Source organism: Rhinolophus hipposideros (genome assembly GCF_964194185.1).
Source record: "Rhinolophus hipposideros genome assembly, chromosome: 3".
NCBI lineage: Eukaryota > Metazoa > Chordata > Mammalia > Chiroptera > Rhinolophidae > Rhinolophus > Rhinolophus hipposideros.
The window spans coordinates 46,401,552-46,427,003 of record NC_138049.1 but is presented as its reverse complement, the minus strand read 5'-3'; the positions used below and the strand labels follow the sequence as shown (position 1 = coordinate 46,427,003).

Genomic DNA, 25,452 nt, shown 5'->3' with positions numbered 1-25,452 from the left:
CAATAGATTTTAATGGAACAGAGTTTGAAAAGTTCACTAATATGGTTTCAGATTCCACAATGCAACTACTCTTTAAGAAACTTCCATTGGTCAAGTTTTGGTGAAGGACCAAGAATATCCACATCCAATTATTCTAAAGACAATTAAAATATTCCTCCCTGTTCCAACTACATCTCTGTGTGAAGCTGGATTTTCTTCATGTACTTCAACAAAAACAATGTGTCACAATAGATTAAGCAGAAGCTGATGTGAGAATCCAGCTAGGTAATTTCTTAAACCAGATATTAAAGAGATTTACAAAACTATAAAACAATACCACACTTCTCACTACATTTTTTTGCTTTGAAGAATGATTATTTTTATAAAATGTGTTGTTCATGTTAACATGGAACAGTTTTATTATTTTTAAACACATATTTAAAACATTTCTTACTTTTAATCTCTAATGTGATAAGTATTGATAGATGTAATCCATGGAAGCAAAAGCTCTTTGGGGACCTCAACAATTTTTATAAGTGTAATGGAGTTTTGAGAACTGCTATCCTATACAATGCCTAGAATAATATAAGAGCTGCTAAGTATCTGTTGATAGTTGAATGAATGTGTTTAATAAGCCAACCTCAAAATCCTCATTTAAGAAAGAACATGCTGACCAAAATCTTTTATTTTGAAAAATCAGATCAACAGTTATCACGGTAATCCAAAATCTCTTTAAATGCTGAGGCTTATGCCAGTTTCTCCTAAGCTTTCTCAAACTCTTTATTTCTGCTAACTATGCGTTGGACACTGTCCAGAGAAGCTATCCTAAGTAGTTTAACTGCAAAAGGCAGAAAAGGAGACCTATTATCTTGGATTTGGATATATAAGCTGTAATCATGATTCCTTCCCGTCTTGCTATAATCCTTAGTTTCCAGCTTGGCTTACTTATTTGCTCTTGCTGTTGTCTTTGAAACACTTTGAAAATAGTGGCGATATCCTAAGGCATTCATCCTATTTGAGACTCTTTAAGTGAGCTCAAGAGGCCCCTGCAAAAATATAGCCCTGCATGCATTGGCACGGTCTTAGGAATTGGGCCAGATGTCTCTGCTTGCTTCTTCCTGCTGGTCTTGCTTTTTGCTTTCTTAGCTCAGCACTCCCCTAGTTTGGTTTGACTCCTGTTGTTAATCTAGACCCCACCTGATTAACAATCTTATTTGAACTTGTTTTCAAGACTTTGGCTAGTGCCTCCTCTGGGACATGATGGCTGGCACTGCCTCCCCGGTCTGACACATCACAATGGTGGGGACTGTGGTGAAGGGGACAGCTTGGCCTAGCCCGAGATTGAATTCATCCCTTACTAGCTCACCCCTTCTGATCAGACAACTCCTGAGACCTGTCAGTCTCCAGAGTTCATTTCCTCCCCTTCTAAACACAATCCCTCCCTCTCGTCCCTCTGTTGGCAGCGCTGTCCGACATCTGTGTATCACAAGCAGATGACACAAAGATGCCTGGCGTTCTGTTTACTGTGCTCTCCAGGACCATGTGGGTTACTACAACCACTGCCACTGCCTGGAGGCCTTATCAGGCATTCCAAGCGTGACCGCTGGCGATATGCTAAACCTCAGGTGTACGTGTATCTTTAAATGAGTTTCACACTTGGTCTCTTTCCTGAGGGAGGTAGCAGGAGAGGGGGCTGTTTCCACAGAGTCTGGCTCTCTCCGGACAGGCCATTATTTGGGCTGCCTGAATGTCCTGCGCGATGGATTTAGGGGCTCTACCCACTGAGATATGACCAGGTATCATCACATCCAAACCCTAGGAATGCATCTATGGAAAAGACGTGGGAGAGACAGTTATGTCACTTAAGTGTGTCTCGCCCGTGAAGATTTACAGTAGAATAACAGTTCCTTAGACCTGATTCTGGGAAGATCTCAGGGGGACGCTTCTCTGCAAACAGACCAGACTGCTCATTGCAGAGACAAGAGTGGGAAGACAAAGCACAGATGAGGACTCCTGCTCTCTGTCCCACACCTCTGGACACCATTACCGAGTCCTTGCCCTCCATGCTGAAGATGGAGGCATGTCAGACCCCACGCCACTCCTCACTGGGAGTCTGAGCGTGTACTATCGTAGACAGAGCCGGCAGTGTGCAGTCTAGTCCCCAGCCTGCATCACCCCACCAGGTAAAAACTGAAAGACCATCCACCCCATTGCCGAGGGGGAACCAACGGGTCCATACCATCACTTTGTTCCCTCTTCCTGGCACAGTAGGAAGAAAAAGGTATTTCCTATTTCCACAAAACTGAAGATGGCATGCTACTGCTTTCAGACTGAGGTGATGAGAGTCAGAGACATCAGGAAGCTCCGTGTCCAGCCAGTTCTTAAATCCATCTGGCCTCAGGCTAGCTTGGCACGAGTGGACACATTGGTGATCAATGACGTGCAAGACCATGCACAATGTGATACACTAGGGGTAGGGAATGCCCAGACCAGGGCTGTCTAACTAACTCCACATTTTTCTCTTGCCTGAGGATGTACTTCATGGAAGCTGATTTTGGCTCAAGGCCAACACAGCACAACAGGTTATGAATGAAAGGATTGTAATTATAGATTGCGTACGTTCCTTCTAAATAGTGATAGAAGCTCCCAGTGTAAAAGAACTCTGGTACAGAAAAAAACTGAGATTGCACTTGGCAGTGCCCTACTGTGCAGTGCCCCCCACAGCACACATCTGCCTTGAGGGATCCTGGAGTCATCAACTACCCAGCCTAGTCCAGCCCCTGGCCCAAGTTACTGTCCCTGCTTTGAAAGCCTGTAACTTCCAATTTTTCCTCTCCCATCTGCCAGGCTGCTGAGTACTACCAAACATCAGAAGGAATCCTTGCTGAGCAGAGACTTTCAAACTGTGTCTACCAGAGTGCTAAGTGGGGATGCTACAGGATGGGTGAGGGGAGGCTGGGCAGAAGGGGTCTCCACTGTAGTTTTTAAATGGGCTCAGTTGTGTACGCCTAGAACGTGGCCATGCCCTTGCACGCTGAGAGTGGGCCCTCAGACTCAACAAGTCATTTAGACCACTTTTCCTCTGCCAGCTCCCAACTGAAATACAGGGAAGTCTAGGAGACAGAGAACTTCATTAAATGATGGCAGGGGATGCAATCGCAAAATCCAGAACGTAGAAACTTTAAAAGAGAAATAACCAGTTTCTTCAACAAAGAAAACACAAGATGATGGAAAGAGATAGGGGAACTGGTAGATTAAGTTCAAAAAGAGTCCTTATATCTTTCTGAGATATGTACAAAACATTTACAGATAAACTGATATGATATGGATTAGCTTCAAAATAAAGTAGGTTAGGGGAGGGGTGTAGGTAGAAGTATATATGAAACAAGATTAGACAAAAGTGGTCATTGCAGAAACTGGGTGATGGACACACATGGGAGTGGATTTTATATCAATCTCTCTCCTTTTGTTTGAAATTTTCCATAATAAGAAGTAAAAAAGATTATGAACATTGTGCATAGCATAGCTGAGTAGGTTTATTTTTTCATGTTTTTTTCTTTTCTCTTTTTGCCAATACTCATAATTTATGCCATCTTTTTGTAGCCATGTAAATCACTCTAAATTTTTGAAGAGGTAAGAGGAGATAAAGTATAAACAAAAAGATATTTGCCTCCTTACCTTATACATGCTTCATTTTAAATCATTATGTTTTTTGAGGTCTTCTACTGGGGGTGCCAAAAAAAACATATACACATGACTTGTATTCATCTTTTGTTATCGGTACATATTGAGTATTGCAATTTTAATACAATTTTCCTTTCTTAAAATGTGTATACATTTCTTTGGAACCCTCTGTATTACGTTGCAATTCTGTGATTGTCCTTTTTACTCATTTAACCTCCCACATCCTCGGTGTTTTTACCAAGTTCACCCTCTTTATCACTGATCAGTAGATAGATAAAGTGTATCTATATAAATATATTAATATGTACACATATATAATAGATGACATACAGACATATGTCTATACATGGATGGATATAGTTTATTCTATATATCACCTACACAGGAGAGATCTTTCTATCAATACAGTTTGCAGTGACAAGTCTGCTTTGGCTACTACGATCATTGATTTGCTTTGCAATCATGGTTTTCACTGTACTGCACTTTACTTTTATCCCTATATTTTTAACAATCACTAAGTCCTCTCTTAATTTAATGAGAATGTAAAACAGCTTTCTAAATTTTTCTTCTTTCATTCAATAAATCTATTTCAGATGGGTGATTTCCTCCCAAGCACATCTTTGCTTTTCTTCCTGCTTTTGCAAATGTCACAGTTTGCTCCTTTCTTTTCCATCGCTCTGAGCCCCAGCGGTCCTTGTTCTGAGCAGTTAGGTCCAGAGCCCATGCTCCACAATGTCTGAGTGCAAGAGACCTCTTGGGCCCAGAGGCAGAGGGTGGGCAATTGGGGTGAACAGGCTAACCTGGGACTATTCTACTTCCCGTTCCTGCCTTGTAAGTGTGGATTAATGCCGAGAAACCTAACTATTGACAGGACTTAATAATAAAACTCAGGGTGAATGGGAAAGCAGTCAGCAGAGTGGGTCAGCACTGCGAGAAGGACTGCAGCAGAGTTTTATGCTTTTGCTGGATGACACAATGCTATTCGGTTGGTGCACAAGTAATTGCAGTTTTTGCAATTATTTTTTAACCTTTTAAACCACAATCACTTTTGCACCAACTAAATAAAAGAAGATCGGATCATATACACTTAATCTTTTTATTTTTATTTTTTTACAAATGTAGAATATGAATAATAAAAATAAGTAAACAAGCAAATAAAACTATCTGAGCTGCTCAACTGAGTTCAGGCTCTGGGATCTGTACTAGGGCAAAAGAAAGAGAACCTCCAGAAATTATTAGTGCCTCAGACAAACCACGAGTTCTCAGGCTGCTTTGATAGCCACTGACGTATAAAAATAAACATACCAAAGTGGGCAACTTCGAGGGAGTTCAGCTTCTCCAACATCAGCTTTGTGACAAGTTCATCTGGAATGCTTTGCCCACTGACCAGCATCGATTGCAACTAAGAACAAGCACAGGTATTGCACATTACTGTATAATATACCTATAATACAGAATTGTTGTTTTTTTAATCATAATAAGTTTAAAATTTAGATTTATTTACCATAACTCCTGCTTCAGTTTCACTGGCAATTTGTTCTTCCAAAACTGTTAAAGCTAAAATATGAATTCAAAATATTAGCACAAATGGGCATCAGAATTGCAAAATTAAGAAACACATTTGCGTACTTTGTAACTGGGAACAAAGATTAACATTTGTTAATAATATTACTTTAGAGTTTACAAAGCACGTTTATACACATTATGTCATTTAAGCCTAACCAAAGTGTGAGGCAGCAGAATGTATTCCACAGAGCACATGTCTCTGCCACCCGTTAGCTAAAGGATCTTGGGGAAGCTAATTTCCGAAACACCTCTGCACTTTCGTGCATATGCCCTGTGTGGGACACAAGAGAATGTAGGATGAAATGAAGTTGGGTATATCACAGTGATTTGGAAATTTTAAAGTATCACACAAAGTGCACACTAGTATTATTAGTCCAGATACTTTTATAACCTTTCAGTTACATCCAGAGCCCACTAATTTTACACATTAATTGTATAAAAGGAAAATAGACATCAGGAAATGTTAAAATCGATAAACATTGATTAGAAAAAGGGATCCTGAGGCTGAAATTTGAATAACATGTCTCCTTTTTAAGAGGAACTATTCCATCCCTTGGTGGGAGATATCCTGGGATAGCAATGACAGGGCCGTGACCTAGGGGAGGACCCAGGAGCTCAATTATGTCCCTTGCTGCTAATACTCTATTGAACATTTGGTATTCTTTAAGATTTCTTACAAATGAATTTTTTTGATCAAAGAAAGAGGAAAATTTAAAAATTGTGTGTATGTGTTATGTTTTCCCTAAAGAAGTGTATCAGATTGCAATAGCACGTGGAATGCTCATTTCATAGCATTCTTGCCAACAATAATTGTAGAAAATTTTAAAAGTCACTGCCCATTTGATAGACAATATGGATCAGTGCTACTTTAATTAACATTTCTTTGAAAAACAATGAGGTTAAACTCTTTTTTCTTATATATGTCTATTTTTGTTTCTACTTTTATGAACTGACGATTCATTCCTTTGCTTAGTTTTCTATTAGGGCATACATAGTTTTATTGATTAAAAGAATATTTATATATCAAGATATCAATCTTTGTCTTATGTATTGCAAAGAATTAAAATGAATTTATAAATAACAAAAAATAAAATTTATCATTGAAGATAATTAAGTTATGGAAAATATTCCCAAGAGCAGCTGTGCGAGTTCCTTCTCTTCTCATTTTTCATAGGGAGACACCACAAACACACACATCCCCAATAGCTCTAAATTATAAAATCAGAGAATTGGAAGCAGTAGAATGGAGTCAAAGACACTTTATAAACCCTCCTAAACTCTATGAACAAAACCAGGAGTAAAGAGAAATGCAAAACATGTTTGATGTTATTATAAACATAACATTCACTGTGTTGAATGCAATGTGTGACAAAGCAAATACAGCAAAATGTCAATCATAGAGTCTAGATGGTGAGTAGATGGGTATATGAATGTTCACTGTATAATTCTTTACATTGTATGCATGTTTGAATGCATAAAATATTGGGGAAAAGAGTAAAATTTACCTTCTACACGAATACATCTCCATGTTTGTGCTATCTGCTGGGCTAATGTTGTCTTTCCAACTCCCTTAAAAAGAAAGATGTTATTTAATACCCAATACAACAGCTATTTGCCAGTGAAACAGGTACTCTCATTTTTAAAGCGTCTATTGATGGATACAATATTATCAAGTAAATTTTTTTCCCCACAAAATAAATGAAGGGTAGACCTTAGATATTTGTAGTTTCATTTTACTCTACTAATTGTTGCATTTGCCGTATTTTGTGAAGTGATTTAAATAATTTTTTAAGTTAAGAAAATAGCCCTGAAACCAGGAAGCTGTACCAAAATGGTATGCCAAGTATTATATACTTTTTATTGTCAAATTTTGTAATTTTGAACACAAATTATTGTGATTATATTGAGATTCATGATTTTATTTCCTTCCTAAAGTTTATAATCATGAATGTTTTAACAGACTTCCATTTATTAACTTCCAAAGAGCAAAACAGTCCTTAATGGATATCTCTGAAAAGTATATTTTAAAGATAAAAGATCATTTTCATGGTGTAACATTTACATCTGATTGCTTTCACTGTTCATTTTTTAAATTCTGTTATGTTTTTACAAACATAATGAAAGTTACTGGAACCATTTCTTGTTATCTGCCCCAGGGTCCATATAAAATTAAGTCAAATACAGGATCCAGCCCTTAGTCTCTGCCATTCTGGAAATACTCTTTAAGCAGTTCAGCTCCTCTAATAGTAACTACCAACTAGCTCTCTGGCTGAAAATAGCTCTTATTTAGAGGTCCTTACTAGAAGTGCCTAGAAAGGCAAGCTATCTTCTAACAATCATTTTTGGTTTCTTCCTGTTTTGTGGAAAGACAACACACAGGTCCACTAACACACTACGAGCAAAGGTGAGACACCTTTCCTCTCAGTAGCTTCAGATATCAATGGGAGAACCTCCCATTTGTCCCAATAGTGACTTACCTTCACATATCCAGAGAACCTTGCAATAAATTTCACAGAAAGTTTTATATCCAGATTGAGTCTGAAATAACCTTGGATCGCTTACTACTAACAATTGTCATGGTGCAGTGCTTTGATGAGTTAATTTCTTCATAATATAAAAGCATAGAAAAATACAATCTAGGTTCCTTCTCAATTATAGTGTACAAGAGAGAAAGTTATCAATTTATAACCAATATTGTATCAGAATTTAAGTTATACAATGGAAGTCTAACAAACACTCAAAAAATTACCTCACTGTGGTTTTCATTCTTGCATGGTAATGTAAGATTATGATTTTAAAAATAAATACTATATTAAATAAGTTAGAAGAGGTAACTTACTGGTTTCCCAAATACAATAAAGCAAACAGGTTTAGACAACATAAAGTCTTTTTCAGCTTCATCTTCATTAAATATATCCACAAAAGGATGCTCTTCTATCTTTTCTTGAGCAGTCATAATGCAAAATACTATAACAAGAAAGAGTAAGCGTATTAAAGCACCTAATTTAGCTGGAAAAGGTAATCAGGATAGGGAGTATTAGACTATCTTGTGAATTTACTAAGCCCAGAAGGTATCTTACACCACTAAACACATAGATTTTGCCAATAATTGCAAATAACTTAAACTCATCTAACAATATTAGATATAGAAAAGAGAAAGGACTATGGAGATAATAATGATGTAGCTATAGGTAATAGGAGGATATCATAAAAAAGTTATATTTGTTTATTTAAGTATAAACAAAGTTATATTTGTTTACTTAAGTAACAAAATAAATTGGAAAACTTAAACAAAATTGATACATTCCTAGAAAAATCAGCTTCTCAAGAAAAAAAAGAAAACCTGCATAGTTCTATAACCATTAAGGAAATGAAGTCAAGAACTAAATACCTTCCCACAAAAAAACAGATGGTGTTATTGAAGAGCTAGGTCTTCCAATCTTACAAAGGCTCTTTCAGAGAAAATATAAAGTGTAGACTTCCTACATAAATTTCTGCATCTCATATAACCTCCATACTTAGACCAGAGAGAGTGTGAAAAAGCAAATTATGTGCCAATTTCATTCATCAACAAGATTTAAAAATCCTAATCAAAATATTAGCAAATTGAATCCAGTAATATATAGAAAAGATAACAACATCATGACCAAGTTGGGTTTTCCTGAGAAAATCAAGGCTGGTTCAATATGAGAAAATTAATTTATATTAAAAAAATTAAAGGAGAAAAACTATATGATTGTCTTAACGGAAAAATGTAAGAAACAATTCAATACCTTTTAGTGATTAATAGAAGAAAGCCTCTTAGCAATTAGGACTAGAACTGCTTTAACCCGATAAAGGATATGAACAAAAGACAAACATTATATTTAATAATTAAATATTCGATATGTTCCTTTTAAGGTCATAACAAGATAAAAGAAAGAAAACTGTAATTATTCTCAGTTGGTACAATTACCTACATAGAAGACTCAATCACAGATAAATTTTAAGAATTAAAAAATGAGATAATCCAATTTGCTGGATTCAAAATCATTATATGAAATTCAATTGCATTTCTATACACCAAAAAAAAAATAGCTAGAAAATGTAACCAAAGATAAATATGACTTACCTTAACAGCAAAAATATAAAATAACCAGGATTAACTATTACAAAAGATATATAAGCCCTTCATGGAAAAATTACAAAACCTTATAAAAAGACTTTAATAAACAGACTTCAAAAATGGAACAAAACTATATCCCAGTAGTCTGGGGCAATGTTCATGGAACAATAAATATGGATTGAGGCGATATATGCTTCCAGGTAAATGGGCTTAATATACTAATATTATTTTAAGATGTCATTATAAAACAAGACATAGCAAGAAACATTACTAGTATATTAAAAAAGATTTGAGATGAAGATTTCATGAACTAAAGGGCTGAAATTTTAAGTATTTTTAACACCAAAAATAAGTACTACTACTATAAAATGTAGTTCTAAGGGGAAAATGCATCTAAATATTTTAGAGAGATGGTACATTTATCTAAAAATCTCTATTATGTACTAAAACCAGGGCTCTAAGGCCTGGGATGGGGCTTTCGAGGTGGATGCCTAAGTGCCTTAAACCCTCAAATTACCCTGAATGCTCTGCATTACCAGAAACAGGTAATTACTGGTAACGGAAATAGGTCATTTCGGGAAGACAGCAGCCTCTTCTTGCCTGACTTAAGCAGATGCCTCAGAAGACAATGCTTGCCCTCCACAAGACTTGCTTTCACCTTCCCTCATAGCTTTTAGAGAAATAACTGGGGTCAAGTGTCAGCCCAGCCCAACGGGGAGGCACTGGGACAGGAAGAAAGGTATTGGGCACTGAAAGAGCTGATGTGTCAGGAGAACGCGTCTTGGTGATCGTGAGGGTGCTGGGTAGGGGAATGTAGACTGGATAAGTGTTTATTGGTACATGGGCTCTCTCCCAGGACTCATGCTTTCACATCCTGGCTAGGTCACCTGGAGCGGGTCCTAAATCACTTGGTCAAGGGCCTGGAAGGAGCAAGATTGGAAGATAAGAGTTAAAGAGTTTGAAGGAAGAAGCCTGTGAACCTATGAAAGTAGAGTAGAGAACGCACTTTAAGACGACCGCTAATGAGTTACACCCTTGTGTACTTCGTTTCCTTTGAGTGCAGGTGGAGTGTCACGCCCATGATAACATTACGTTATATAGGACTTCACCTTAGTAGACTGGAGAGAGATTCCCTGGTTGGCTCTGAAGAAGTAAGTTGCCATGTAGAAAAAGGACCATATGGCATGGAACAGTGGGTGGCCGCCAGAAGCTGAGAGCAGCCACCGGCCCACAGCTAGTAAAACTGGGACCTCAGTCCTTCAACCACAAACAGATAAACTTTGCCAACAATACGAACTTGGAAGTGGAGTCTTTCCTAGTCGGGCCTCCAGATGAAAATGCAGCCCAGCCAACACCTTGATTGCAGCCTTGTGAGACCCTGCACAGAGGACCCAGCTAAGCTATACCAGGACACCTGGACAGGGAAACTGTGAGAAAATAAATGTGTGTTGTTTTAAGCTGCTAAATTGTTGGTAATTTGTTATGCAGCATAGAAAACACAAGTGGTGGCAAAATATGTGGATCTTTGTTTCTCACAAAGCATCCGTCTCAGAGGAGGCACTCATCAACCAGGCACTTGTCTGCAGGATGGCTATCCAGTGGATGCCAATCAGTCTTTGTGGTCAGTGCCTGCCTAATGGCTCATAAATGCAGTCGGCGTGGTCAGGATGGAGGCGATGGAGGCAATGCTATGCATGGGCTCAACGGGGCTTCCTCTCAGCAGGCTGATCCAGCTACTACCACCACTGGATGTCCTACCTGTCCACAGCGAAGACTGAGAGGACAAGCCCTCAATACATCCATTCAGTGATAAATTGATTGCACAGGACCCCTTCACCTTGGAGAGGACAACAGGTTACATGTGTTCCTACTACGGGTTTGCCTTCCCTACCTACAGTGCCTTGGCCAGCACCACTTTCTGAGGGGTTGGAGTGGTCTTATTTATCATGGGATCCCCTATACTATTGCCTTGGATCAAAGGACCTTCTTTACAGTAAAGGAGAGATGATAAGAGAGATCCACTGATCCTACCCATGCTGCTCAAACTGAATGCTGAAATGGCCTCTTAAAGGTACGGCTAAAGCAGCAGTTTGGGATTGTGTGGGACTGAGACACTGTACTTCAAGATGAGGAATACGCTTTAAGCCAAGGATTTGGCAGGAGTGGTCCCTCCCACCATCACTCTCAGTGATTGACAGGAGGAATTTATACCACCCTTCCTCACAACTTGAGGTTCTGCTAGACTGGAGGTCCTGGTTTTTCACAGAGGAGAGAGATGCTTCTATTAGGGGACCCACTTCATTTTTACTCAACCTGAAAATGCTGTTGCCACCTGGTCATGTTTGGTGCCACATGCCCTTAAAGAGTTACTGCACTGGCAGGTGGAGGTAGGGTTGCTGCTACACAATTGGGGCAGGGCGATGTACGTCTTAAACTTGGGATTCCCTGAGATCCTCTTGATGCTTTCATGTCCAGTAAATGGATAATTGTAGCAACCACAACCTGATAAGGAGATGATAACCAGAGGCTTACACCACTCAGGGATGAAGGCTGGTTACCTTACTAGGAAAACACCTTAGACCAGAAGTGCTGGCCAAGGATAAGGGAAATTTAGAATGGGTGGAAAAGGAGGGAAGTAATGAATTGTCAGTTACAGACCTAAGATTAATTGTGTGGTGGATTCTGTAGCTTGTCTTACTAATCATATTTTTGTGAGTCCTCTTCTTTAGAAATTGGGACCAGAAACCACCTTGAAGAATCAGTGATGGATGGTGTGAACTTAATATGGGGGAGGAGTGGATATGAGTGGTGCAAAGGTTGGAACAGAGATCTTATTAGTGCTCTGCCCATATCTATTTGACATACACCTTTTCCATGCATGGCCAGCCCAACTTCCAACTGCTGGCACGTGTGATTCTTTGCCTCTCTCTGGCTGCCAGAACCTATTCTGTCTGAGCACAGGGCAGACTGAAGTGCCAGAGAATGTTCTGCCATTGCAGGTCTCAGCCAATAACTGGTAGGGGTTGGTAAATAGATTCCCCAGGTCCCTTGCCCCTTGAAATAACTTACACATACATCCAAGTATTCCCCAAAGAACTCAGCCCACAAAGAAATTTGCTTGATAATATTCCCTTTAGTAGCTTCCTTCCCTTCCCTGCTGTTGTTTGTTAGATTATTTTTTCTTTTATTTCCCTTGCCCAAGTAAAAATATTACCATTGCTCTTAAATTTTTTTGTCTCAGAATCTGCTTCTGGGTGAACCAAACTAAGACAAGATTCAAATGGAAGTGCTTAATTATAATATAACATAATAATTGGAAACTATATATTGGAAAACTAGAATTCTACGGCTATTTTAAGAATTGTTACCCTATCAACAAGTTCCCAATAAGCAGAAGTCCTGGATCAGATGGTTTCACAGGTGAATTTTATAAAACATTCAAAAAAGAGTTAACACCTGTTCTCCTTAAACTATTCCAAAAAATCCAGAAAGAAGGAAGGCTCCCAAGCACATTTCACGAGGCCACTATTACTCTGATCCTCAAACCAGGCAAAGACATTACTAAAAAAGAAAACTACAGGCCTATATCCCTAAAGAACACAGAAACAAAAATCCTCAACAAAATACTAGCAAATCGGATTCAGCAACACATTAAAAAGATCACACACCACGATCAAGTGAGATTCATTCCTGGTATGCAAGGATGGTTCAGTATCCACAAATCAATTAATGTGATACACCACATTAACAACATGAAAAATAAAAATCATATGATCATATCAATAGATGCAGAAAAAGCATTTGACAAAATCCAGCAGCCATCTATGATAAAAACTCTTAGCAAAGTAGGAATAGAAGAATCATATCTCAACATAATGAAGGCCATATATATGATATACCCACAGCTAACATCTTATTCAATGGGGAAAGGCTAAAACCTTTCCCCTTAAGATGAAGAACAAGACAGGGTTGCCCATTTTCACCACTTTTATTCAACATAGTTCTAGAAGTTCTAACCACAGCATATGACAAGAAAAAGAAATAAAAGGCATCCAAATTGGAAAGGAGGAAATAAAAGTGTCTTTATATGCAGATAACATGATACTATATACAGAGGACTCCAAAGACTCCACCAAAAAACTATTAGAACTGATAAACGAATTTTGTAAAGTAGCAGGATACAAAATTAATATTCAGATATCAGTTGCATCTGTATATACCAATAATACCAAAATTAATATTCAGAGATCAGTTGCATGTGTATATAGCAAACTATCAGAAGAGAAAAATCAAGAAATTAATCCCATTTACAATTGCTTCAAAAACAATAATTTACCTAGGAATAAATGTAACCAAAGAAGTGAAAGACCTGTACTCAGAAAATTATAAGACACTGAAGAGAGAAACCAAAGAAGATACAAATAAATGGCAACACCTACCATATTCATGGATAGGAAGAATTAATATAGTTAAAAACGTCAACACTACCTAAGGCAATATATAGATTCAATGCAATTCCTATCAAACTACCAGTGACATTTTTCTCAGAAATGGAACATATAATCCTAAAATCTATATGGAATCATAAAAGACCTCGAATAGCCAGGGCAATCTTAAGAAATAGAACAAAGTTGGAGTTATCAAGCTACCTGACATCAAATCATACTACAAGGCTATAGTGGTCAAAACAGTGTGGTACTTGCATAAAAACAGACACACAGATCAATGGAACAGAATAGAGAGGCCAGAAATTAACCCATTCATATATGGTCATTTAATCTATGACAATGGAAGCAAGAATTTACATTGGGGTAAAGACAGTCTATTTAATAAATGGTGCTGGGTAAAATGGACAGACATGGGCAAAAAAATGAAACTGGACCACCTCCTTATGCCATATACGAGAACAAATTCAAAATGGATTAAAGACTTAAATGTAAGACCCGAAACCATAAAACTCCTAGAAGAAAATATAGGGAGTAAATTCACAGACATTATTCTGAGTAATATTTTTACTTGGGCAAGGGAAATAAAAGAAAAAATAAACATGGGATTACATCAAACAAAAGTATTTTCACAGCAAAGGCAACTATCAATAAAACAAAAAGGCAGCCTACTGAATGGGAGAAGATATTTGTCAATGATACATCTGATAAGGGGTTAATATCCAAAATTTATAAAACACTCATTCAGCTCAACACCAAAAAAACGAGCAACCCAATTAAAAAATGGGCAGAGGACATGAAGAGACATTTCTGTAAAGAGGACATGCAGATGGCCAATAGACATATAGAAAAATGCTCAACCTCACTAATCATTAGAGAAATGCAAATAAAAACCACAATGAGATACCACCTCACTCAGGTCAGAATGGCTATCATCAATAAATCAACAAACAACAAGTGTTGGCGAAGTTGTGGAGAAAAGGGAACTCTGGTGCACTGTTGGTGGGATTGCAGATTGGTGCAGCCACTATGGAAATCAGTATGGAGGTATCTCAAAAAACGAAATGAAACTACCTATGTCCCAGCAATTCCACTGTTAGGTATCTATCTAGAGAAATCCAAGATACCAATTAGAAAAAATATATGCACCCCGATGTTTATTGCAGCACTATTTACAATAGCTGAGACTTGGAAACAACCAAAATAACTATTGGTAGATGACTGGATTAAGAAACTGTGGTACATTTATATAATAGAGTATTACTGGGCTATAAAGAAGAATGAAATCGAAAAAACCGAAAGTTGTTAGATGGGCGGGGGTGGGGTGGGGTGTTGGGGATAAGAGGAATGGTGAAGGGATTAGGAAGCAGCTGGTAACCACAAGATGGTCTCAGGGTTTTTTGAAAATTAATTTGGGGAACGTATTCAATAATGTTGTAAAGATTTTGTTGGGTATCCGATGGACATGCGTCCTATTTGGGAGACCACCTCAGGGATACTGCGGATGCCTGATCATGGCATTGTACACCAGAAGCTAAACATTAATGAATGCCAACTATAATTTTATATATATAATGTGATGGTTCAGTGTGAGGTCGGAGGGATAGTGGATGGGGGGAGGGGGGTTCACAGCGTGAGGGATATAAATGATGAACGTCTAAGTATTACCTTGTCTTGTACACCTGAAACTAATAAATTAAAATTAAAAAAAGAAGAATGAAATCTTACCATTTGCAACGATATAGATGGACGTAGAGAACATTATGCTAAGTGAAATAAGTCAGAGAAAGACAAATACCATATGATCTCACTTATATGTGGAATCTAAAGAACTAAATAAATTGAGCCAAGTAAACAGAAACAATCTCAGAGATATAGAGGAAAAAGTGATGGTCGCTAGAAGGGAGTGGGGGGGATGAGGTAGAAGGGGAAGGGATTAGAAAGCACAAATTGGTAACTACAATATGGCCACGGGGATATGAAAGAGAGTTAGGGGAATATAATCAATAATGATGTAAAGATTTTGTAGGGTGTCAGATGGGCACTTGTCTTGTTAGGGAGACCACTTCGTGGATGGTGTAGATGCTTGACAACTACTCTGTGCACCTGAAGCTGAAGCTGAATAATATTGTATGTCAACTATAATTATATATATATACATATATACATGTATATATATATATGGTCACGGGACATGGAATACAGCATAGGGAATGGAGTCAATGGAATTGTAATAGATAAATCAATTAGAGGGTCAATAGATTGGGGAAGGGGGGTTGCCAGTTTGTGAGGGGTAAAATGTCTACTAATTGCATTGTTTTGTACACCTGAAACTAATAAAAACAAAACAAAAGAATTGTTATCCTAAATAAAAACATTGTGCAAATATTTAACTCACGTTCAGAAGAGCTGGTTTCCATTATGAAATAGAAGAGGACCAAATATTTTTCCCGGTTAAAAGATCCAAGTCAATGAAAAATGCCAGAATTGACACGGTCACCTTCCTAATTCTTAATAAAAGTTGTATCAAATTGTGAAAGAAAATTTAAAATATTCAAAAGTTTTGTAGTTTCTCCATTTTGAATTTACAATGTTATCTCTAATATCACATTGTTATATAATATAATCTCTAACATTACATTTTATGTGTTTACACTATAATTTAATACAAATTTTAAAAATTCCCTCACGTTTTTAGTAGTTGAAAAACTCTCTAGCAATGGGGTTGTGTCCAGTTTACAGGAGGCTCAACTCCTGGGAAACCTAGCACTCTGCCTAGGCTAGGTTAGCAGCCCCTTCAGTACATTTTATGCTCTCACAGTAGGTGCTCAGTAAATATTTGTGGAATGAAAACATTAGTCGCTGAAAGGGTGATTTTTAAAAAGCGAAATTTACGCAGATCTCCAAGTTTAGTTATGCAAGAAAAGGAACTGGTCTGAAGTCCCTGCAAGAGGTGGGATTCCCCTCAATCTATCCCAAAATGCCTCCAGGCAGTGGACTGTGACCCCTACTTACCTGGTCGCAGCGGACCCCCGCGGACCCCACTGACCAGCGGCAGCCGCCTCCGGGGACTCCCGGGTTTGTTGAGCGGTTGCCGAGGCAACCCCTGGCGGTGCTGCGCGCAGGGCCTCCAGGGATGGGGTGGCAGCGAGGGCGGGGCTTTAAGGGGGGTGGCTTAAAATAAGAAAAAAATATTTTCTTATTTTAAATATTCACTTTTTTGTATTCATAGTTGTATTCTTGAATATCTAATTTTATATTCATAATTATAATGCAATGCTTTTCACAAATATGGAAGGCGATAGAGAGGGTACAGCCATTGCCCATTTATGTTCCCAAACGTCAAACGGAAAACACCTTATTTTAGCGCAGAACTGCCTGACTCCGAAGCCAGTGTTACACTACACTGCACTACACTACCCTCCAGATTTACGAACGGTTAGCCTCAGGCACAAATACGTGGCAAAGTCCAAAATTTCCAACTTCTGGTGATTTTTAAAAAAATTCCTTGAACCACACACTCTCCGGACGATATGGATTTTGTGACTCGTAAGGGTAAAACAGACAAGGAGACGTGAGGGGAAAACACCGACAACTCAGTAAAGCACCATCACAAAGTAGGTTTCCAGGAAAATAAAGGAAGAAGGAAACAGTGAAAAAAACAGACCAACTTGGGAATGGATCTGTCTGCAACTCGGAAAAATACTTCAAAAGAAGTAATAGAGCTCCAAGTCCCCCTTTCCAAAAAGGACCTAATACACGAGAGACTTAATTAATCCGCTACCTTTCCTCCGCCGTTTTTTTCTCCTGCCCGCACTAAAAATGGCGTCCTTCGCTTCCTTCCTCTTCAGTACGCAGGTTCTGGGAACCTCTACCCTACCTCTCTATGGTAAATCCTCCAGCCCTGCCCCGATGGGGCGGGGCGGGGCTGGCCTGGAGGTGGGACGTCGGGATCCGGAAACACCTGAGCTGTCGCTGGTCATCTATAGCTTCATCTTTAGGGCCCAGGAGTTGTCTAGGGTCTGAGGTGTCTTTTCTCTGGGTCTCCTTGGGCAATCGGAGGCTGCCACAACCTGGGCCGCGCCGCCTGGTGCCCTTTCGTGGGGACCCCCGTTTGCTCGGGCCATGCCCACGGCCGCCGCTCCCATCATCAGCTCGGTCCAGAAGCTGGTTCTGTATGAGACCAGAGCTGTGAGTACCCGACGCGACGGGGTGCGGGCGGGAGGATGGCGGGCGAGTGACTGTGAGGCCTTAGGGCAGAGGCAGCATACCCCCCACCCCCATCCTCCAGTTCCCTAATCCCAGCCTAGGGGAATATGTCTCAGGGGGGCTTTGCCCTGCTGTCGCACCCAGGACACCCGTGCTTTCGCATCTACGTATTTCCATTTAAAAGCCACGGTTGGCACGTGCTGGAAACAGCTGCTTGTGGTATCTCAGAAACTGTTCATGAGGTTCTGCAGGAGTGACTGGATTCTTTTTAACTTTCAGAAAGTTTGTTAGAGTTCCACAGTTCACTAGTTACAGTACAGGCACGGGTATTTTTGACCTATGAATCGGTAACTTGCCCGTTTTACTATTCTATGGCATACCATCACTACGATCCACGTTAATTACCAGTAGTTTTATTGCTGACATGTTCGGTTTTCATTATTTGAAAGGAAAGAGAAACTTCTTTTGTTTACATACAGCTGATTTGTTTGGATAAAATTATTTTGCTTTTCAATAGGCTTTTTTTCCAACCCATGTCTTTTGTTTTATTACTTCAAATGGCCATGTAAATAGTTGCTAGTCGAATAGCAGATCAGTTTTTATGTTTAGCTTACTAGTTCCCTAAAATTTAGGGAATGGTGTTTATAGAAGTACAGTACATACTTTGTCACTTGTGTGGTTGGAAAATAAAGCATAGCTTTTCTAAATTGGTGTATTAGGCTCTGTTTAAAATTACACGTCATGATAACAAGATTGCATATGCTGGAAGCCTGCGTAATACTCTTTCTTATGCTATGGAGTGTCTTATGAGGCCCATTTGGTGGAACTTGGATTGTCTTCATTAGATAGAGGAGTACAAGAAGGTACTTAGCTTAATAGTTTCTCAGTTATAACATGGTCCTAATATCATGTCTGCCTCAGGTCATCATAGAGTAGAAACATTTTTGACCCTAAATTAATTTTACTCAACTTCATTTGATGAGATCCAGACCAGAAGATGAAATTATCTACCATACTGTATATTCAAATATCTTCAGTTTTTCTCTGAGAAGAGTCATACAGAAGTTATCATTCTCACATGAAAGCAAAACCTTCAGTTTTCTGTACAATATGCTGGTAAATGTTCCTAGTTAGAAATATAAAAACTACTGAAAACACAGAAATTTCAGCTCATTAATAAGCTGAGCATTCGTGAGGACTGGCTGAGATGTTCTTTCTAAAGCACAATTCATATAGGGCTCTTCTGCTCAGAAACCTTCAGTGGCCCCCATTTTGAGGAGAGTAAATGCTGAATCCCTTAGTTTGACATATGATTGGTCGTCAACTTGTCTGTCCGATCTTATACCTAGTTTAATATCAAGTCAGCAAACATTTATTGAGGATTAACTGTGTACTTTTATGTGCTTTATTTTGCAGCAAAATTGTATTTCTTTCAGTTCCTTTTCTGCTGTTCTCTCTCCTTGTAATGTCCCACCCCTTCTTCTCCTGTCAAAATTTACTAGTCCTCCTAGCCCAGATCTGGTACATTGCTTTGAAAAAGGTAGGCTCTCAATAGATTTTGGTGGAGGGAGTTTAACACAAAGAGATTCATGTTCTAGAACTCAGCTGTGACGCCTCAGCCATCTAAGTAGTGGAAACTAACTCTAGCCAGCTTAGGGATAAAAAGCGAATTTATCACAAGGATGCTGAAAGAGCTGTTGCATAGAAGAATCATGGAGGAGCCTAACTCTCCAACCTGTGGGAAGACAGAAACACCCCTCAGGGTCTGAGAACCCTCTCAAGAGCGCTACCAAGGACAGAGCATAGTGCTGACGGACGGAATTGGACTCATCTAGGATTGGGAATCTGCTCCTGGGTGGACAAACCATCGTGGCCAGGAAGGGTCTGGCAGTAATGACTTGTCTATGGAACCATTGCTTTGTTTCAGGGAATGGTGGGGCCAAGGCAACCTCCTGAGCCATGTCTGCTGCATTTAATCTTTGAACTTCAATTTCTTCTTTAGTACCAGTAGGTCAATTTTTGACTTAAGCAAAGATATAAGCAACAGATTTTTTTGAGTTAAGAAGCTCAAAGTTTAAGGGATGTAAATAATTCAGAAAAAGGCATGAAATTACTGGCAACTAAATAGATTCTAGGAATTAAAAAAAAAACTAGCAAGCTGTATTAATGAGAATTATCACTAACGCTCATGGAGCACTTGTATGCTAGGCACTGCAAAGCAGTCTACATAGATTTTATTATTCAGTCCTCATAAATCCTCTAAGAGGTAATTGTTGTTCCACGACTACTACTACTATTATTATTTGGTGAAGAAAAACATGAGGCAAAGAGAGATTAGGACAGGGCTACTGAGAGGGGTCAGTAACTGCTGGTAGGCATAGTTTGCAACTGGACTGTGACAAATTGTGCATAGAAATTGAGTAAATGATTAGAAACTTTTATAGCAGTTTGACAGAGTAATTATATTTCTGACACATCAGATAATTTAGAACATTTGGCTTGTGGTTTGTATGTCTTTTTGGTTTTTAGCTTTTTTATTATGGAAATTTTAAGCATATACAAAGTAAGCAGAATGAGATAATAAACTATATATCCATCACCCAGATTCAAAATTACCAACATTCTGTCATCTTTTATTATCTCTAAGTTGTACCATTTTCTACCTACCACTTCGCTATATTATCGTTTTTCATATATTGCTAGATTCTGTTTGCTAATATTTTGTTAAGGATTCTTACATTTATGTTCAGGATATTGGTCTATCATTTTCTTTGACATCTTTGCCTGATTTTGATATCGGTAACTCTGGCCTCATAAAATGAGTTGAGAAGTGTTCCTTCTCCTACTTTCTGAAAGTGATTGTATAAGATTTCTATTGCTTCTTTCTTTAAATGTTTGCTAGAATTTACTACGAAAAGCATTTGGGCTTGGAGTTGCTTTGTGGGGCAAATTTTAATAATGAATCAATTTATAGAGCAGATATAGGGCTATGCAGATTTTTCATGGGTCTTGAGTCAGTTCTGATAAATTGTGTTTTTCAAGAAATTTGCCTATTTCATTTTAATTGTTGAATTTATTGTCATCAAGTTATTCCCTTATTAACCTTGGGATGTCTCTAGGATTTGTAGTGAAACTCCTTTCATTTCTGACATTGGTGTTTTCTGTTCTCTCATTTTTCCTTGATCCATCTTGCTAGGTGTTTATCAATTTTATTATTCTTTTGAAAGAACCAACTTTTGTCTTGGTTAATTTTTCCTATTGTTTGTTTTCTATTTAATTAATTTTGCTCTTAAGCTTATTTTCTTCCTCTTAGGAATTTTAAATTAATCAGTTCATCTTTTCTAGATTCATAAGGTAGACATTTAGATCATTGACTTAATTTTTTTCTTTTCTAATAGAAAACATTTAAAACTATGAATGTAAATAAAAAATAGTCAAAAGACTACAGAGACAGTATTAGGTAGATAGAAAAGTAATTGCGGTTTCCGCAATTATTTTTAACCTTTTAAACGGCAATTACTTTTGCATCAACCTAATAGTAGTAGCCTGAAAGATGAGTAAAGTACTATATTCTTACATGCAAAAAAATGTGTAGATTAGTTTGTAAAATAAAACACCGGACAAAAAAGAACAAGGACATGAATAGGTAATTAGCCAAAAAGAAGTATGAATATGAAAAAATATTCAAGTTGCTATTAATGAAGGCAATACAATGAAAATAGATTCCCATTTTTCACCTGTCAGAATGGCAAAGATTGACCCAAAATCATTGTTGGCAAGTACGTGAAAGAAATGGGCATTCTTGTTTGGATTTCTGGGAGTGTATTAATTGGTTATAAAGGAATTAGGGACACATTAAGGAACAAAAGAGACATTGGGCAAGATCAGTGGCTCTTGTCCTGAGTCTGTATTTAGAAGGACAGTTGAGTAGAATGCTCCTGAGGCAAAGTTCAGGTTATCATTGTTACCTGTGTTTAGAGGTGAAATTTGAGGACTATTTGGAGAGGAAAGGGAGGTAGGTGGCATGCAGGAAGTGTCGTTGGGGTCTTGTGCAGGGTCTGCTTCCTCCCAGACTTACCTGTTCTCCCCGGCACCAGCACCTTCATGCTGCCCTTTGGCTCCTGCAACCTAGCTCTAGCCCTAATCTGCCCTGTGACCCAGTCCCACAGATAAACTAAGGCCAGACCCAGCCCTGACATTCATGCAGCCCAGTGCGACTAGGAGTTTCAGCAACCTCAAGGTTTCCTGGGTGAAACTGCAATTTACCTTAGATGATTTACAATGTATAGCTTTTGCTTCATGTGTGATGCCCTAGGGGGTCTTACCATTGCAATAAGTGACCATTTCATAACAAAGAAATGAATGCATAGCAGTTGATTTTAAAATTGGTAGCTGAATAGAAAGAACTGTGGCAGATTATTGTGTCTGCCATGTGTGCTTTGCGGGGGTGACGTTGTTAGTGTCACCTTTACTCTTACTGGCTCAAAACTGGTTGTATGTATGCAGGTAGGCAGGTAGGTAGTGTGTACTTAATTCCTGTCTCGTTCCAAAAGGATTTAAGGAAGCTTCTCCCTACTTCCCACCCCATCATATAAAATAGAATAAAGTAAGAACCACATCATGAGGAATGCAGCTTACTCAATGAGCCTTCATATTAGCCTTAATTTGTGTCATTAGGGAACGGGATTAGGGGTTGGATCAGGGAACGAAATGATTATAAAGTAGGAGAGAGAAGCATAGCTGATTTGGAAGGTGTGGTTGGAGGTGCCAAAGTTTCACACTTGTAGGTACAGGGGATTGAAGTTTCCCCCTCAGTAAAGCTCTGTGTCTGTAGAGTGGACTTGGAGACATGCCTTTTGACTATCAGCGGCCCATGGCCCTTTCAGGGCTGCGTTACTGATTGTGGGATTACTGGAAAAAGTGAGGAGGCAGGTCTGTAATACTGTTAGGTAGTGAGAAGTAACTTCATGATGATCTTTAAAAATAATACCTTTATTCTGAAAGTTCAAGTGAAGTTTAACATTAATTGAAGCTATCAGACAACCTAAAATGTCTTGTCTATCAAGAAGACTTATTTTCTTCCCTCAAATGAAAAGTGAGTGATTAATTAGCCTGTCATTATAAAAGGAGATAATAATGTTAATAGATACTGAATTTCCTGTTAAACGGAAATTTAACCTATTGTATTCCATTTGGAGTTCATGTATATATTTTAGAAATATGCGAATCTTTATACTAAGTTAACCACTGTTAAAGCCACATATCGACATTTTAAGTGTTTTCTTGAATACCGATGCTTAACTTTCGGAGGAGAGCCAGCTTAGGTCATCTTCTGTCTTAATGGGCATTTTAATATAGCTTTTGTTTGGTATCTTAATTCTGCACCCCAACTCCTGCCAAGCCCCTAATCCCCAACACATCTCTAAGCACACACGCAAATGTTTTCTCCTGATTCATGCGCACCTGCGTGTATGTGGCCATTCAGGCAGTCCAGCTGACGTAAGTCGGGTCAATGGAAATCCTGTACATGCCAATTACTGCTCCTTTTCCTTCTCTGTTGCTTTTGGGCGTTTTATTTCCCTCCTTTTTCATCTTTACCATTTGAACTTCAGACTGCCCGTACTTGAGATGACCATTCCTTCTTTCTACAAGCCCTAGCTCTTATTAAGTACTTACAATGAATTCAACCTCAATTTTCCCAGATGTTTAAAATCTCCGGTAGGTACTCTTCTCGGTCTCCTCTTCTTGAAGCAATGGCTCGAATCTAGGCTGCTTGCTCCTGAGGGCTGCAGCAAGCTGCTGTCCTGCCTATTCACCATCATCCTACAGCTGCCCTTGTGATGATTTCCTTATCTTCCCAGATCCTGTGTCTTTCTCTTTCTTGACTTTATTCCCTCATTTTGGTGGAATACCTCTTCCAGTTACTTCATGAGAAAGGATTCAGGGACAATAAATTATTTTGAGCCAATGCAGGTTTGAAAATGTCCTTATGCTATCCTCATGTTTGATTGATAGAGTTAATGTTAAATTAAAGATTGGAATTAATTTTCCCTTAAAACTTGGAAGGTATTAATTGTGTCCCTGGCTTCCACCTTGCAGTGTTGCTACTGAGAATTTGTACTGTTTTTCTATTCTTGATCTTTAGCTTCAAGCTTGTGTTTTTCCTCTTTAGAAGCTTGTGCTACCTTCTTTTTATCTTGTTTTCTGACAGTTTACATTCCTACCTCCAGAGATAAGAGATGCCACACATTTTGACACCTTTTGGAAGTTCTGTGGTGTAAGTTGGATTGCTTCTTGACTTTCCCATTGCCAGCGTTAGGATTCAGCTTTCTTGGGCATGCTTTTCAGTTTTAAATAATTTTTTTGCTGCTATCTCCTTCACTTTTCCTTTTGTTCTTGGGGCATTAAACTACTTCATTATAGTTTTAGTGAAGTGTTTCGGGAGGAACAGAGGTGGTCACTCTTCCATCTTTACCCAGAAGACTATCTATTTGCTCTTCCACCAGCTGGGTCATGGATCTTGCCCCTATCAGCGCTCCCATGGAAAGGCCACTCGCAAATTTCAGTTGTCAGATCCTTTGGGCACTTCTCTCTCCTCATCTTACTTGACCTCTCAGCGGCATTTGCTGTGGATTTGACTGCTCCCTCCTTTTCCAAATGATGCCCCTTTGCTTTGATGACTCAACCTTGTCTTGGGTTTTTTCCTAATCACTGGCTCTTCCTCTCAGTCTTCTCAGCTGTTTCCTTCTCCATATCCAGCCTCTAAATAATGAAGTGTCTCAGCCTATTTTTGAGCTCTGCTCCACCTTCATCCTCCCTAGTAGGTTTAAGCCAGTCCCTTGACTTTAAATGCCATGTATGTACCAAGGACATGCAAGACAAAGGCAGTCAAGACAAAGGTCATGCAAGACAGGCAGGGGGACTATTCTAGATTGAAAGATTTTTTAAAAGACACGGTAACCAAATGTTATGCATGATCTGTGATTGGATTCTGGTTTCTAAAAAGCCAGGTATAAAGGATATTATAGGGATATTTGGGGAAATTTAAATATGGATTGTATATAGATAATATGATTATATAGGAGGATGTCCTTGTTTTTAGGAAACACAAGTTGAAGTTTTTAGGGGTGTTGTGTTATGATCCTGCAACTCGTTTTCAAATGGTTCAGAAGGAAAAAAGCTTATCTCTAGAGAGAGTAAGGGAGTAAACAAATGTAGTAAAATGTTAACAACTGGTGAATCTAGGTGAAAGGTGTATAGGTTTTTATTGTATATTCTGTTCATCTCACTGTAGGTTGGAAAATTTTTCAAAATAAGAAGATATAAAAATATCATCAGTGGAGAAGAATTTAAGGAAAAGATATTTCAGGACAATTTTTAAAGCCCCCAAATGCTGAAGTCCATTTTGAAGCAAATGGGTTGTAATGTAACAAAGTCTAAGGATATACATACATAGTTATAGAG

The 25,452-nt window shown here is 38.5% G+C and overlaps 2 protein-coding genes across 3 annotated transcripts in view; one reads left to right on the top strand and one right to left on the bottom strand.

Moving 5' to 3' along the window:
- The window catches only part of AK9 (adenylate kinase 9), a 135,613-nt gene extending 117,997 nt beyond the window's left edge, over positions 1–17,616 (bottom strand). The window contains exons 1-5 of one of the 2 annotated variants that reach the window (XM_081044575.1): positions 17,564–17,616; positions 8,069–8,196; positions 6,735–6,798; positions 5,168–5,220; positions 4,969–5,065 (exon numbers count right to left, since the gene is read on the bottom strand). In XM_081044575.1, coding sequence (XP_080900701.1) covers positions 4,969–5,065; positions 5,168–5,220; positions 6,735–6,798; positions 8,069–8,185 — 331 coding nt within the window. In that variant the 5' untranslated portion in view covers positions 8,186–8,196; positions 17,564–17,616. Of the gene's footprint in view, positions 1–4,968; positions 5,066–5,167; positions 5,221–6,734; positions 6,799–8,068; positions 8,197–16,794; positions 16,875–17,563 lie in introns of those variants that run through there. The other variant, XM_081044574.1, reaches the window with a different exon arrangement.
- Positions 17,617–17,685: 69 nt separating this feature from the next.
- Positions 17,686–25,452, top strand: part of FIG4 (FIG4 phosphoinositide 5-phosphatase) — a 109,038-nt gene continuing 101,271 nt past the window's right edge. Inside the window, exon 1 of the mRNA XM_081036901.1 lies at positions 17,686–17,970. Coding sequence (XP_080893027.1) covers positions 17,905–17,970 — 66 coding nt within the window. The 5' untranslated portion in view covers positions 17,686–17,904. The remainder of the gene's footprint in view (positions 17,971–25,452) is intronic.